Source organism: Giraffa tippelskirchi, chromosome 5 (assembly GCF_054371585.1).
Source record: "Giraffa tippelskirchi isolate mGirTip1 chromosome 5, T2T-mGirTip1v1.2.pri, whole genome shotgun sequence".
NCBI classification, from domain to species: domain Eukaryota; kingdom Metazoa; phylum Chordata; class Mammalia; order Artiodactyla; family Giraffidae; genus Giraffa; species Giraffa tippelskirchi.
The window spans coordinates 7,492,220-7,507,967 of NC_137279.1; the positions used below are offsets into that span (position 1 = coordinate 7,492,220).

General features: G+C 36.9%; 1 protein-coding gene and 1 long non-coding RNA gene across 4 annotated transcripts in view; one reads left to right on the top strand and one right to left on the bottom strand.

Moving 5' to 3' along the window:
• SYT14 (synaptotagmin 14) overlaps positions 1-15,748 on the top strand; it is a 189,487-nt gene that overhangs the window by 112,046 nt on the left and 61,693 nt on the right. For all 3 annotated transcript variants that reach the window (XM_081489636.1, XM_081489637.1, XM_081489638.1), the window contains 2 exons: positions 9,552-9,823; positions 14,880-15,329. In XM_081489636.1, coding sequence (XP_081345762.1) covers positions 9,552-9,823; positions 14,880-15,329 — 722 coding nt within the window. The remainder of the gene's footprint in view (positions 1-9,551; positions 9,824-14,879; positions 15,330-15,748) is intronic.
• Positions 9,281-15,748, bottom strand: part of LOC145506039 (uncharacterized) — a 77,871-nt gene continuing 71,403 nt past the window's right edge. Inside the window, exons 6-7 of the long non-coding RNA XR_014053467.1 lie at positions 10,523-10,607; positions 9,281-10,072 (exon numbers count right to left, since the gene is read on the bottom strand). This is a non-coding gene — a long non-coding RNA (uncharacterized LOC145506039). The remainder of the gene's footprint in view (positions 10,073-10,522; positions 10,608-15,748) is intronic.

The following is a 15,748-nucleotide window of genomic DNA, read 5'->3' on the forward strand; positions in this document are numbered from 1 at the left end:
GCAGTGATTTTGAAGCCCCAAAAAATAAAGTCTGTCACTGTTTCCATTGTTTCCCCTTCTATTTGCCATGAAGTGATGGGACCAGATGCCATGATCTTAGTTTTCTGAATGGTGAGCTTTAAGCCAACTTTTTCACTCTCCTCTTTCACTTTCATCAAGAGGATCTTTAGCTCTTCACTTTCTGCCATAAGGGTGGTATCATCTGCATATCTGAGATTATTGATATTTCTCCCAGCAATCTTGATTCCAGCTTGTGCTTCATCTAGTTCAGCATTTCTCGTGATGTAGTCTGCATATAATTTAAATAAGCAGGGTGACAATATACAGCCTTGAAGTACTCCTTTCCCGATTTGGAACCAGTCTTTTGTTCCATGTCCAGTTCTAGCTGTTGCTTCTTGACCTCCATACAGATTTCTCAGGAGGCAGGTCAGGTGGTCTAGTATTCCCATCTTTAAGAATTTTCCACAGTTTGTTGTGATCCACACAGTCAGAGGCTTTGGCATAGTCAATAAAGCAGAAGTAGATATTTCCCTGGTGACTCAGAGGTAAAGAATCCGCCTGCAATGCAAGAGCCATGGGTTTACTCCCTGGGTTGGGAAGATCCCTTGGGGAAGGGCATGGCAACCCATTCCGGTATTCTTGCCTGAAGAATCCCATGGACAGAGGAGCCTGGTGCGCTACAGTCCATAGGGTCACAAAGAGTCGGACACGACTGAAGTGACTTCTCACTCATGCACGCACAGAGGACTTTCAAAGATACCCTTTATGAGTTAAAGGAAATTTCCTTCTATTCCTCATTTGCACAGAAATCTTTTATCATAATTGGATAATTATATCAAATGATTTTTAAAATCTATTATAATTATCACATTACTTTTTACCTTTGTTCTTTCAATGCAATGACTTTAATGGATTCATTTTCTAATGTTAAATCCATCCTGCCTTTGTAGCGAAACTTTACAGTCCTTTTTTCCACATTAAACCATTTGAGGGTAAATGGGTTGCTTCTTCACCCTCGAATATGTTACTGTATATTTTTTACAAGCAAGAATATTCTCTTGCATAGCCTTAATGTAACCATCAAAATTAAGACACTAATATTGATATTTTGACATATTATTACCATTTAATTCTCAGAACCTACTCAAGGTCAACAATTGTCCAAATAATGTTATTATAGCAAAAGGATCAAATTCAAAATCTTGTCTTGCATTTAGTTACCTTTTCTTGTTAGTCTCCTTTAATCTATAATAGTTCTTCAATCATTCCCCATTTGAATATTATACTTTTTTTTGGATATCTGAGTTTGTCTGATATTCCTCATGATCAGATTCAGTTTATGCACCTCTAGCTGAAAGTGTGGAGAAGGCAATGGCACCCCACTCGAGTACTCTTGCCTGGAAAATCCCATGGACGGAGGAGCCTGTTGGGCTGCAGTCCATGGGGTCGCTAAAGAGTCAGACATGACTGAGCGACTTCACTTTCACTTTTAGTTTCATGCATTGGAGAAGGAAATGGCAACCCACTCCAGTGTTCTTGCCTGGAGAATCCCAGGGACGGAGGAGCCTGGTGGGCTGCTGTCTATGGGGTCGCACAGAGTCGGACACAACTGAAGCTTCTTAGCAGCAGCAGCAGCTGAAAGTGGTGCCGTATTCCTCTCATTGCATCTTAGCAGATGATGCACAATTTTGATTTATTCCATTGCTCAGAATGTTTCCTTTGATCTCATCATTAAGGAGGTGTCTACTAGGCTTCATCACTAAATTACTCTTGATAATTAAGTCCTTCATCAGAATGCATTTCTAACTACAAAAATGACCTATTTTCTCAAAATTCTTTCAGTTTATTTTTGTGTTCATTTATATCTAGATGGACTCATGGTTTCCTCTTTCCCTCTGTGTCTTATGATGCATTTTTGTGATTATTTATTGATTTTGAAGCTCAAATTGTTAGTGAGATTTGGTCATTGTGACCCCCTTCAAGCTGGCTTCTTTGTCCTTCTGACATGACCCCATCATTCCTTGAGCGTGTCCTTACTCTCAACACAAGAAGCTTGTCTAGGCTTCTTTTGTATTTCCCTTTTCCTCATCCCTGGAATTAGCCATTTCCTCATGGAGTCTTGGTTCCTTTTAGTGAAGAACTGATTGAGAAACCAGGATTGGAGCACTTAGGTATGCTTGTTGCTGTCAAAGGGTTTTTCTTAAGCTGTGGATAGAGCCAGGATACTCAGAAATGTGTGTGTGTGTGTATGTGTCTGTGTGTGTGTGTGTACACACATGTTATACACATATTTACACCGTATTTCTGCCTACTACTAAACACCTGAGTTCACACTGATATCTTTTCATTTTAATGCAGCATCACAGCATTTGTTCTAGTTTTTTTCCTGACTCTTCTCCAGCTCTGGCCCTTTCCCTCGGTGCAGACACACTTCTCACTCTGGGCTCTGTTGCCGGGCTAGGCTTCCTTTCCATGGGGAACCCACGTACCCTGTTGAGGCTCTGGGTCCCTGTGCTGGGTCTTTCTCACCCAGACTGGACTCTGTCATGGTGCATGGCACTGCTCCATGTGTGGATGCCCTCTCTGCCCTCCTAGAGCTCTGACACGTGGCTCTGGCCCACGCGGCCTCTGGTGCCACCACCAGTGCAGACCGCTGCCTCCCTCTGCCCACTGAGTAGCTTCGGGACCTACAGATTTCCAAAAAGGGAAGAACAAAGGGAAAGCTCGCTGTCTTTTTAATGTGTCAAGGATTTGAAATGATGTCCTCTTTTCTATTCTTGATATTAATAATTTATGCCATTTCTTTTTCTTCTTGACTAGTCTCTTCTAGCAGCTTATCAATTTTATTAGTGTTCTCAATGGATTTTATTTTGATTTGCTGCTGCTGCTGCTAAGTCGCTTCAGTTGTGTCCAACTCTGTGTGACCCCATAGACAGCAGCCCACCAGGCTCCTCTGTCCCTGGGATTCTCCAGACAAGAACATTGGAGTGGGTTGCCATTTCCTTCTCCAATGCATGCATGCATGTTAAGTCGCTTGAGTCGTGTCCAACTCTGTGCGACCCCATGAACAGCAGCCCACCAGGCTCCTCTGTCCATGGGATTCTCTAGGAAAGAATACTGGAGTGGGTTGCCATTTCCTTCTCCTTTGATTTGCTAATGCTTTTCTATTGTATGCATTTTTTTGTATGCATGTTCTCTATTTTTGATTTCTGCTCCTTCTTTCATTCTTCCTACTTCCTTTGAAATTCACTTGTTTGTTTTTTAAAACATCTTGAAATGGGTACTCAGATTATGGTTTTCAACCTTCCTCTCTCCCCTGCCCTCCCCAGTATATCCACTTAGGCCTGTAAATGTCCTTCTTAGCCACATTCCGTAAGTATTTATATGGATTATTTTTATTCTCATTATTTTCAATGTATTTTCTAATTTCTGTTGTGATTTCTCCTTTAATCCATGGGCAGTTTAGAAGTTTATCATAATTTCTAGCTATTTTATCTAGATTTCTATAAAGTTTATTATATTTTTGTTTCTGATTTTTAATTTAATTCCACTGTGGTTTGAAAACATCCCCTTTACACTCCTAGTTTTGTGAAATGTGTAGAGCCTTAAGTATCACCCAGTATATGATAAATTTTAGCAGATTTCCACAGGCATCTGAAAATAGGTATGAATTTGACAGATGTTGAATATTCACCTCTTTTTAGAGCTGCAGTTGCCAAACTTTGAAAACCAGTGTCTTAAAACACAGTGTTAAGACCTAGAGGTCATATTCCAAATATGCATGCTTTTTTCCTAAAGTAGGAAGACACTTTGTCTTGTTTTCTAGGTGCTGTGCAATATGCAAATGGAAAATTAAAATGCTTAAAATATATTCATGTATGAACGCTTTTATATCATTTCCATAAAATAGAGTATGAAATTGGGTTGTAAAATGAAGAATAAAGTTAAGAGTATGGCATTATCATTTTGGTATTTGATAGTCCCACAAAAAATTTCTAAGTTTGGATGTTTATAGTGTAATCTAACAACTCTGACATAAATTGTGCTATTTTATAAAACAATTGTCTTAAAATTTTTCCAACATCAATTCAGTTTAAGCCAAGTTCTTACACTGTGTAGACAATGTAAAGGAGTTAACAGCTAGAGAAAAAAAGATGTTATTGCAGAAGGTTAAAACAAAGAAGAAATCCTCATAACTGTATCTTTTCAGTGAAATTTAGATTCTAGATACATTTGGCCTTCTTCACTTTGAAAAGTAAAATGCAAGAGTAAAATGAAAATTAAAGAGAAAAGTGTGGTAATTATATTCAAAGCTTTGAGGATTTATACAATAATATATAATTATATAAAGTTACATAATTTATAAATCCCAATGTTTATATATATACATCTATGTATTCCAAAATATTTTATATATTCCCCCTTCACAGCTTTAAAATTGTTTCTCTCAAATCCAGAAACAATATTGAAATCAACCCATGGAGCCTATTTAGCATCTTTAAATATCAGTAAACCTTCTTTGGCATAACTTATGCCTTAGTCTTTGGACCACAGTGCCACTAACTCTAAATAAGATCCAGATGGCTGGAGGTCAGCTGTGTAAGTACCACAGTTGGTGGCAGCTAGACCGGGACCTGATATGTGAAAGAGTAAGCCATAGGAAGTAAGGTATAACGTAATTACCAGACAGAATTGCATCAAAAGGAAGTTCAGAAAAGGATTATTAAAAGTGGAAATGGACTCACAGAAAGAGAAGATTTTTTTTTAATAAAAATGAAGACTGAAATCAATTGCTAGACTGATGGATAAGAAAAGCAAGGATCCTTTATCTTCCTCATTCCTGGCATCTTTAGGCATCCACTTTTTTGTTTTGTTTGATGTGTGCATGTTTTTGTACTCCCAAAGTGCATAAGTTTTTGGAAGGAAAATATTGAGTCATTTTTTACTTTTCCCAGTTTTATTGGGATTTAATTAACATATAACTTTGTGTTATTCCAAGATGTACAACATAATGGTTTGATAATATGTAAATATTGCACAATGATGATCACAATAGGCTTAGTTAACATCAGTCATTTTACATAGTTGCAAATTTATTCTTCTGATAAGAACTTTTATCTATTTTTATTCTACTCTCAGCAAATTTTAAATATGCAATGCAGTATTGTTGAGTATAGTCAATGCTGTGCATTACATCCCCAGGACTTATTTATCTTGTAACTGCAAGTTTGTACCTTTTACCACCTTCATCCCTTTCCCTCACCCCCAACCCTGCCTTTTTTTGCCTACCACCAATCTGTTCTCCATATCCATGAATTCATCTTTTTTTTTTTAAGATTCCATGTATAAGTGACATCATACTTTATTTATCTTTCTCTTTTTTAACTTACTTCACTTAACATTATTGTCCTCAAGGTCCATACCTGTTGTCACAAATGGCAGCTTTTCTCTTATGGCTGAGTATAGTCCATTGTCTGTATAAAACACATTATCTTTATCCATTCATTTATTGATGGACACTTAAGTTGTTTCCATGTCTTGGCTATGACAAATAATACTTTAGTGACTATGGGAATGCAGATATCTTTTCGGTATAGTAATTTCATGTCCTTCAGATAAGTACAGAGAAGGAGAATTGCTGGATCATATAGTAGTTCAATTTTTGATTGTTTGAAGACTCTCCATATTGTTTTCCATAGTGGTTTCAACAGCTCACACTCCATCAGTGGGAGCTCCACATCCTACCCAGCACTAGTTCTCTCTTGTCTTTTTGATAATCACCATTCTGACAGACGTGAGTTGATATTTCATGGTGGATAACTTGCATTTCTCTGATGATGAGTGATTTGAAAACTTTTTCACGTTTCTGTTGGTCATTTGCATATCTTCTTCGGAACACAACTTTTTCCAAAGGTATTTTTTAGTTTCTCAACCCATTTTTCAGTCAGATTGCTAGTTTTTTCACTGAGTTGTGTGAGTTCTTCCTGTATTTAGGGTATTAACACCTCACCAGATACATCATTTGTAAATATTTTCCACCATTCTGTAGGTTGACTTTTAATTTTGTTGATTGTTTGCAGCGAAGAAGCTATTTAGTTTTATGTAATCCCTTGTTTATTTTTGCTTTTATTGCCTTTACTTTCGGTGTCAGATCTAAAACATTGTTAAGACCAATGTCAAGGAGCTTATACACTATGTTTTCTTCTAGGAGTTTCATGGTTTCAGTTCTTATATTCAAGTATTTCATCCATTCCAAGTTGATTTATGTATATGATGTAAGACTTATGTATATGATTTGTGTATATGATGTTCAGTATCATTCTTTTGCATATGGCTGTCCAGTTTTCCCATCACCATTTATTAAAGAGACTATCCTCTCCTCATTGTATTTTCTTGGCTCCTTTGTCATAAATTAATTGACCATACATATGTAGGATTACTTCTGGGCTCTCTGTTCTGTTGGATTATGTGTCTGCTTTTGTGCCAGTAACATACTGTTTTGATTCATGTAGATTTGTAATATACTTTCAAATCCAGAAGTTTGATACTTTCCACTTTTTCCTTCTTTTTCAAGATCTCTTTGGCTATTTGGAATCTTCTGTATTTCCATACAAATAATAGGATTGTTTTTTCTATTTCTGTGAAAAAAAATGCCATTGGAATACTGATAGCTATTGCATTGAATCTGTAGATTGCTTTGGATAATATGAATGTTTTCACAATATTCTTCCAATCCATAAACACAGAATATCTTTCTATTTATTTGTGTTTTTCAGTTCCTTTCATCTGTGTCTTGTAGTTTTTAGTGTAAAGGTATTTCACCTCTTTGGTTAAATGTATTCTTTGGTGCATGCTCAGTTATGTCTGACTCTTTGTGACCTCATGGATGGTAGCCCACCAGGCTCCTCTGTCCATTGGAATTCCTAGGCAAGAATACTGGAGTGGGTTGCCATTTCCTTCTCCAGGGTATCTTCCCAAACTAGGGGTCAAATGTACGTCTCACATGTCTCCTGCATTGGCAGGTGGATCCTTTACATGCAATTGTAATTGGGATTTTTCCCTTATTTTTATGATAATTCATATGAGTTGATAAAAGCACAACTGATTTTTACATTGATTTTGTATCCAGCAGCTTTACAGATTATGTTTATTAGTTCTAAAAGGTTTTTTTTTTGTGGACTCTTTATGGTTTTCTATATATAATATGTCATTGCCAATACAGATAGTTTTACTTCTTCCTTTCCAATTTGGATGTCTTTTTTTTCTTGCCTAATTTCTATGGCTAGGACTTCAAGTACCATGCTGAATAAAAGTAATGAGAGTCAGAATCCTTGTCTTATTCCCAGTGCTTTTTTTTTTTATTCGTTGAGTGGCATCTACTCTTTTCCATATAGATATGAACAGTGAGATGTATCCTATCCCTAGCTTCAATTTGATGGCTTCTGGTTAAGCCAGTTATGGTAATCACATCCCCCCTACCATAGATGGGTTTAGAAATAGACATGTAACCTAGTTCTGTCCAGTGAGACCTATGGGATAATATGCTATTAATAAGAGACTTCTGGGAAAGATCATCTCTCTTTTTTAAAAAATTAAGATAAAGGAAAAGATGGTATGCTGATTCTTAGAAGTACTATTTGGGGAATTTTTTAGTTGACTCGATGTTATAGTAAATATTTAGGTATTACAATTTAATTTATAAATCAGTGACTGGTTAAATAGACATTTTTAAAGGGAGAGAAGATGTCAGTTTAAAAACTATCAGAGAATATATTTAGAAACAGAAAATTCAGATATCACGTTTGGGGTTTTTTTGTTTTGGTGATGGGGGATGGATGAGGGTTGGCTGTGCCATGCAGCATGTGGGATCTTAGTTCCTTGACCAGGGATTGATCCCATGTCCCCTGCAGTGGAAGCTTGGAGTCTTAACCACTGGACCGCCAAGGAAGTCCTTGTTTTTGTGGAGTTTTTGTTGTTTTTTTTTTAAACAAATAGGGATTTATTTGTCTCAGACATCAAGAAGTTTTGGAGGTAGCTACTTAGTGAGTCTTCAGATGCTTCTTCATCATTATTAGTTTTCATGCTCATGCTTGTTACTTCATGGTTATGAGTGCTACGCCTCTAAAGCAGGAGAAAGGGGAAAGGCCGCTGGGCAAAAGGGACATGCGAGTTAAGTCTGCTGCTTTGTCAGGAAAACAACAGCTTTCCTGGAAGCCCCATGCTGAGATTTGGTTTGTTGTGTTTTATTGGCTACTACTTCCAATCTATCTCCTCAAATTTAGTTTCAACATAAGTCATTAATTTTTCTACGGTGTGTTTATTTCCTGACACTGGTATGTTAGACTCACTAGGTGAGACATTTAATTTCTTTTTCCAAAATTAAGACTTCTGATCAAATGTGTAAATCTGTGCTAAGTTCATGCAGATCAGTATTTTTCATTTGAACCAGACATCATGGTAATTTTTAAATGAATTTTGTAGTTCTTATGTAAAGTTTTTCTATCTTAGCAAGAACAGAAGACCTGTTGAACATTTCTCCATTATAGCAATTACAAACGACCTTTTTTCCAGAGCTCCTTTTGAGAAAGGAGAGTGACAGTCCATCAAAGGAAAAACTGAGCCGTGTTTAAATTTTGTATCTGATATTACGTCCGCAAATTATTTGCACAGATTTCGCTCTCCCCGAGTTGTATGGTGACCTCTGTTTCCTTACATACCCTCCTGTCTCCACCTCTGTCCTGTTCACAGACCTGCTTATTCTGTTATTTAGGTAAACCATTGAAGTAAAAGTTAAAAATTTAAGAAAGAAAGAAAATGTGGAGTTGGAGATGCCTACTATAGACAAGGTAGAGTGGTCTTTAGGAGTCCTGATGCAGGATGTGGTGGAGCAGGAAGTGACCTCTTTGTAAAGAAGACAGGGTGGAATGCAGACTTCAGACTTGGCTGGTGGATGGCGGGCTACAGTCCATGGGGTGGCAAAGAGTCGGACACAGCTGAGTGCCTAAGCACAGCACGGGAGGAGTTAGGCCTCGATTCATGGTGCACTTCATTTCAGGATTCTGGATCTCGGATAGACAGGAAAACGTAGTTTCCAGTGCTGCTGAGGTGAATGCTAGTTTAAGTTCATCTCAGTGATTGAAGAAAAGAAATGAGATTTATATTTGTTTTACCTACCTATTGTGACTAGGAAGGTCACGGATCACAAGGGAATAGTTGAAGTTTGTATGCTTTAGGATTGTTTTGAAAGACAGACCTATATAAATCATGGATTACGCTAGTATTTATTGCTGTCCCACTTTTATAATATGAAACAGGGTGTCTTGGTACATAACTTATTTTCCCTGATCTTATTATGCAGGAGAGTATTGGGAAACAAGATTATTTGATTTCTGCATCTGAACTAGGGAAGAAGAAAACTCATTAGTAAATCTAGTAACTACCTTGCCACAAAATTTTAATCCAGTTTTTTTCAAGTTATTTGCAATTATTGTGGACTGTACTGCATGTTGAGGCTAATTGGAAACAGTGACCAGATTCTCAATCATTATCAGGAAACTGCATTCAGAGACTGAGAAGAACGCCCCCACTGGATGAGCTGCAGCCGCCACCATATCAGGATGACAGTGGTTCTCCCCACCTCTCATGCACACCCTCAGAAATCGGGGACAGTAAATGTGAATTTTCCCACTGCAGCAACAGTCCAAGATGCTCATATAACAAGTGTCCGAGTGAAGGAAGCACAGGTCATGAAATAGAAAGTTTTCATAACAAAGGATATGAAGAAGATGTTCCGAGTGACAGCACCGCAGTCCTGAGCCCTGAAGTAAGTAAAAGCACATAGACTATTTACAATCAGTGTTATCTGGAAGATGACAATCCTGTGCTTCTCCTCCTGGTCAGAAGGTTTTATCACTGCAGTGTCCTTTGTGGTTTACGGTTTCTGTTTCCATCCAGCAGACCGTTCAGGGCTGTCCCAACCATCCGTCACCTCCCCCTCAGAAAAAGGATGGGTTGATAAAACTGAAAGCAATACGCAAGATACTGTAAAGTGTCTTCCCTGACGTTTCAGCTTCTGTTGGGGTTTAAAAAATTTTTTGTTTAGCATTTTACATAAAATATTCTGGAATTACCCATTTCTTTTATGTTAAGGTTCCTATTTACGTTTGTGTTTATTTTTTAAATTACTGTATTTATATATTTTTACTCTTGGGAGGTTGCCCTCTAATGTTTTACAAACCTTACAGAATATTGTTTGCATTTTCACTCTCTGGAATATGGAAGGGATAAGTGATGCTCAGCTTTACTATGAAGTTTGAATTCATAGCATCATGCATTCAGAGGGATTGGTTGGTTGTGCTTTAAAATTTCCTTTTTGTGGAGCAGAAAATGTGAAAACAGCAGTAAAAATAGGTGTGTTATACTTTTGAAGTCTTTCCATGTTCTAAAAAGGATTTGTTTTGATCTTCCTATGATGATGGAAACTGTAAAGGTAATCTAGAGGTTTTCACAAGGCAGTACTTACTTTCTTTTAGATGGCAAGTTTTACAGGTTTTGTCCCATTTCAGGATACTGCGGTGTGTCAGTGTTCTTGGTAGGTGAATTTTTATCTGTTGCCAAAATAAGATAAGTAGAGCTCTGAGTACAATTTCCTTAAATTTTTTCTTACATAGTTTCTAAGAACACTTTTTATCTGTTACTACTTTTCTACTATTTCTAATATAATTATATGGTATCTAACTTAGAAGAAAATTCTACACTGGTATTATAAGTTTAATATAGCAGTAGTTCATGATTTTCCACAAACAATGTTTCTCCATGTTCTATACCTGAGCCTATTTGAGATAACTGTTTTATAGACTTAGAAACTATATAGCCAAGAAGTTAACAATGAAACCTGGATTGTGGAACTAACAACAGTAATAGCTATCACCAATTGACCTAGGAATTTTGCTGTAATTTTTACCCAGTCAGCTCACTTAATTCTAACGACATCACTTTCAGGAAGTTGTTATTTCCATTTTAAAAATGAAAACATTAAGACTCAGAGAATTAAGCGGTTTGCCCAAGTATCAGCAGATCTTAAATGATAGAACTGTAATTCAAACCCAGGTCCACCTGACTGTAAAAACAGTGCTCTAAAAAGCTTTGCTACATTGCCCCTCTTCACCTGAATCACAGTGTGGGAAATTACTTTGAAGCATTGGTACCCTCCAAGTACACCCCCAGGCAGGCAATCCCAGAGGGCTCACAGACCGAATTAAGATGCTCAGATTACCCTGGTGTGTGCATGTGTGAGTGCATGTGCACGTGCATGTGTGTGTTAAGCTGTTTCAGATATAAAGCAGAAAGTAAGAGGAGCAAGATAAGGTAGGAGATCACACTTAGGATAGCACAACAGTAAGTACAGGTGGCAGGACCACACTGTGTGAATCCTGGTTTATATAGTGTCCTTATGTCCAGTCTTACTATTTCTGCTCTGTTAGCATTCCCTAATTATGGCATGGTAACAGGGACAGAAGTTGAGATTTGAACAAGGGTTCCCAGGGCCATACTGGTTTTATGGGAGACATGCAGGGGAAAGTACTCCTGGCCACCATAGAAATTTGCAGTTAGTCTACTAGACACCGATTTTACCTGCATTTCTTAAATGGAACACATGGGTGGCAGAGCTGTCAGCCCAGAGGTGACTTCATCATAGCTTGGGCTTTCTGTCCTTTTCCATAGCTCATAGTCATTTGTTCTATCCTGTTTTCTGTTTATTCTGTCTTGAGCATATCTTGCAAGTGATTAACTTAGTTATTATCTAACTAATATTTGCCACATCTTCTGAATTCTGCTTGTGTCTCTCAAGTTACTTCCTTACCCATTATCTGTAGTTAACAGAGCCTGTGAGTTTTGCCCGTATTTCAGAAGCTTGCTCTCTGTGTTAATACTCCTTATGAGTCTCCCCTATCCTGCTTGTTTTGTGTCTTCTACAGCAAAACTGAATATATTCAAACTACAGCAAATGCATGTCACCTAAATACTTCAGTGCTGATAGCCTATGTTAGTATGAAACGGATTCTTGTGTCTTTTCCAGTTTATTTTGCTTACTACCATTCCTTTAATAGATATTTACCAACTAGAAAATTCTACCTTCCAGTTGGTTTAGTCCAGGATTCAACTCTCTTAGAACCTATCTATCTCCATACACGGTTGAACTGGGAGAGGACCAAGGAGAAATCGCAAGAATTCCCAGGCAAGGAGTTCATTAACTGTGTTGATAACCTGTTGCTAACTAAAGATTATTCACAACTTTGGCTCAGAACCTTGGAAAGAGGAGTTGTTTTCCAATTACCTATTTGTAAAATACAAACAGTAGCTTTTATCTGTAAAGGTCCTACCCTATTAACCCTCAGTTTCATGACAACTCTCAGAATGCCCAGGAAAAAAAAATAGGAAAACACCAAGAGAAACAAAATTCAGAAATATCTTTCTGGGACCTTATAAACATTTTTATTGCCTTGACAATCTTTGCTGTCATGACACTATTTTAGAAAATATTTAATTGAAAAATAAATTAATGTAATTAATCATCTACAATTATGAAGTGGCATGCATTAAAACATCTTGCTCTAAACTGTAACAGAGAAAGAATATTTTTATGCTGATCTAATCATATTGCATAAAAAACTGAGTTCCCCCGTGAGAGTTTGTTCCTGCTCCTAAAGAATTCTTCTTCACTTATCATCTTTTCTTCCATACGTGATAGCAGTTGAATCATCATTGGTAGACATGTAGATTTATAAGGTCAAAGACTTGTGTCTTTTTGATTCTCTGCTGCATCCCGCCACCTAAAATACAGCCAGGTACATAGTAGGTGCAATAGTTAGGTACATGTTAAGGTCCTATTGGGCTTCCCAGTTGGCTCAGTAGGAAAGGATCCACCTACCAATGCAGGAGATGCAGGTTCAATCCCTGGGTCAGGAAGATCCCCTGCAGAAGGAAATGGCAACCCACTCCAGTATTCTTCCCTGGGAAATCCCATAGACAGAGGAACCTGGCAGGCTACAGTCTAGGGAGCTGCAAAACGTCAGACTCAACCGAGTGACTAAACAACAAAGGTCCTAAGACAAGGAGACAAATACAATGTCAAATACAAAGCCATGGAAGATTGTCTTTCATTTGACAGACCGTTCGACAGCATCATCCATCAGCCCAGTTCATGCTTTTTAGTCACTGTCATCCCCTAGGGTGTTGACCTAATCTCCATGGTCCAAGCTGACCCACACATCCTCTGTGTGTATCTGCTTGTGGGAAGAGTAACAGAGAGAGAGAGAGTGCAGAACAGGCAGTTTCTTCTGCAGACCTGATCTGGATGGTTTATACAGAACTCTCTCTCTTTCCCATTGGTTGGAGCAGAGTTACATAGCCATATCAGCTATAAGGATGATTTCAAAGTAAAGTCTCTTTCTAGACAGTGTATTTCTAGCTAAAACCTAGGTAGGTTTTTTTGAGAAATGCAAAAGGGGAAGGCTAGGAATCAGTAGTACTGCCTACTGTAGTAGGTGTTAAATAAAAGTTCAGAGAAACCTGGAAAATTATTAAATTGGCCTACATTTTAAAATGAAAAACTCTTAAGATTTGTTAAAATACCTGGAGGGGTGAAGTGGTATAGCTGAAAAGTCTGAGAGCTGAATTTGGTACTATTCAGTAACTAGCTGAAACTATTACATCCCAGATAGTTAGATTGGCAGAAATTTGAGACAATCAAAGTGGGTACGATTCCTCTTACTCTTATAATTAAAATATACAATTTAATACTTTTTTGAACTTTTGAAGTATGTATCCTGCCATTTTCAACAGTGATTAGTATTAAAAATAATATATACTTTGAAATTCTAGTTAAAAATTGAAATAGTGTGTACGTTATGGAAAATAAATATTTGGCTTTAAATATTTTGAGGCTTTTGTGTTTATACTTTCATATTTCACCTTTCCATTAACTTTTAAGCCTAAATATGTTAACATTCTAATACAGGTGAGGGCATCTGGGGACACATCTGAAATTGGAACCAAATTTTTCAATAGCATTATACTTCTATTTATGTTCTCTTTCTCTCCAACCTGATATTGAGCTGTCAATTGTATTGTTTATAACATTAAAAATTTAGCTTTTTTTCCCCACAAAAAGAACAGAGATACACATTGAAATATGTATTTTCCAATTTCTCATGATAAAAACGTACAGCCAACTTTCTCACAATTGTAATGGTGACTATTCCATGTCTTTATTTTATTTACTAAGTTTTTGAGTTTAACTTACGTTATTCTGCCTCCAAAATTGTGATGGTGACTATTCCATGTCTTTATTTTATTTACTAAGTTTTTGAGTTTAACTTACGTTATTCTGCCTCCAAAATTGTGATGGTGACTATTCCATGTCTTTATTTTATTTACTAAGTTTTTGAGTTTAACTTACGTTATTCTGCCTCCAAAATTGTGATGGTGACTATTCCATGTCTTTATTTTATTTACTAAGTTTTTGAGTTTAACTTACGTTATTCTGCCTCCAAAATTGTAATGGTGACTATTCCATGTCTTTATTTTATTTACTAAGTTTTTGAGTTTAACTGACGTTATTCTGCCTCCAAAATTGTAATGGTGACTATTCCATGTCTTTATTTTATTTAGTAAGTTTTTGAGTTTAACTTGCGTTATTCTGCCTCCATAGAATAACTTTTGATTGTAGTTGGCTGTTGATAATTATTACTTTCGTTATGATAGCAAATCAAAACAGTTTCCATATCATCCTTCTAAAGAAATACCAGGTACTTATTTACATGCTGAATTAAATAATGGAGTTAAAAACTGAAAACATTTAACTTTGCTTTTCTTAGGATGTGTCAGCTCAAGGATCATCTTCACAGCTTCCTAAACCTTTTGATCCTGAGCCAGAAGCTAAATATGGCACCCTGGATGTGACTTTTGACTATGACTCACAAGAACAGAAGCTTCTGGTAACAGTGACAGCTGTCACAGATATCCCAACATATAACAGGACAGGTGGCAGCTCATGGCAAGTACACCTTGTTCTTCTACCTATAAAGAAACAGAGAGCGAAAACCAGCATCCAGAGAGGACCCTGCCCTGTCTTCACAGAAACATTCAAATTTAATCATGTTGAATCTGAGATGATTGGAAATTATGCAGTTCGGTTTAGACTGTATGGTATACACCGCATGAAAAAAGAAAAGATTGTGGGGGAAAAGATTTTTTATTTAACAAAATTGAATCTTCAAGGGAAAATGTCATTACCTGTGATATTGGAACCTTCTTACAATCATTCTGTGAGTATCTGCTCAACTAGCCCAAATACAGTTTATGTCATGGTATATAATATACACAATTTTTAAAATCTATGATCAACCCAGCAACTTTCTCAGCCTATTTTTTTCCCCGGTAATCATACCTACAAAATTTCTAAGTCCTAGATAGGTAGGTATAACTTTTTCTCATCTATAAAAGTTGCCCTTGAAGATTATATATGGTTTATTTTATGTGTTTTATGTTCACAGAGCCTGGCCTGATGTCTTACATATTTATTCCTTCATTAAACATGTATTAGATGATTGCTTATGACATCATCTGAACTCTTTAGAGAATTTATTGTTTTCTTTCCATGTTAAATCTAGGTTGATATGTTAACAACTATCTAGCCCCATATCTTATTTGATATACTATAGAAATTATTTGTTCTTACAGAATA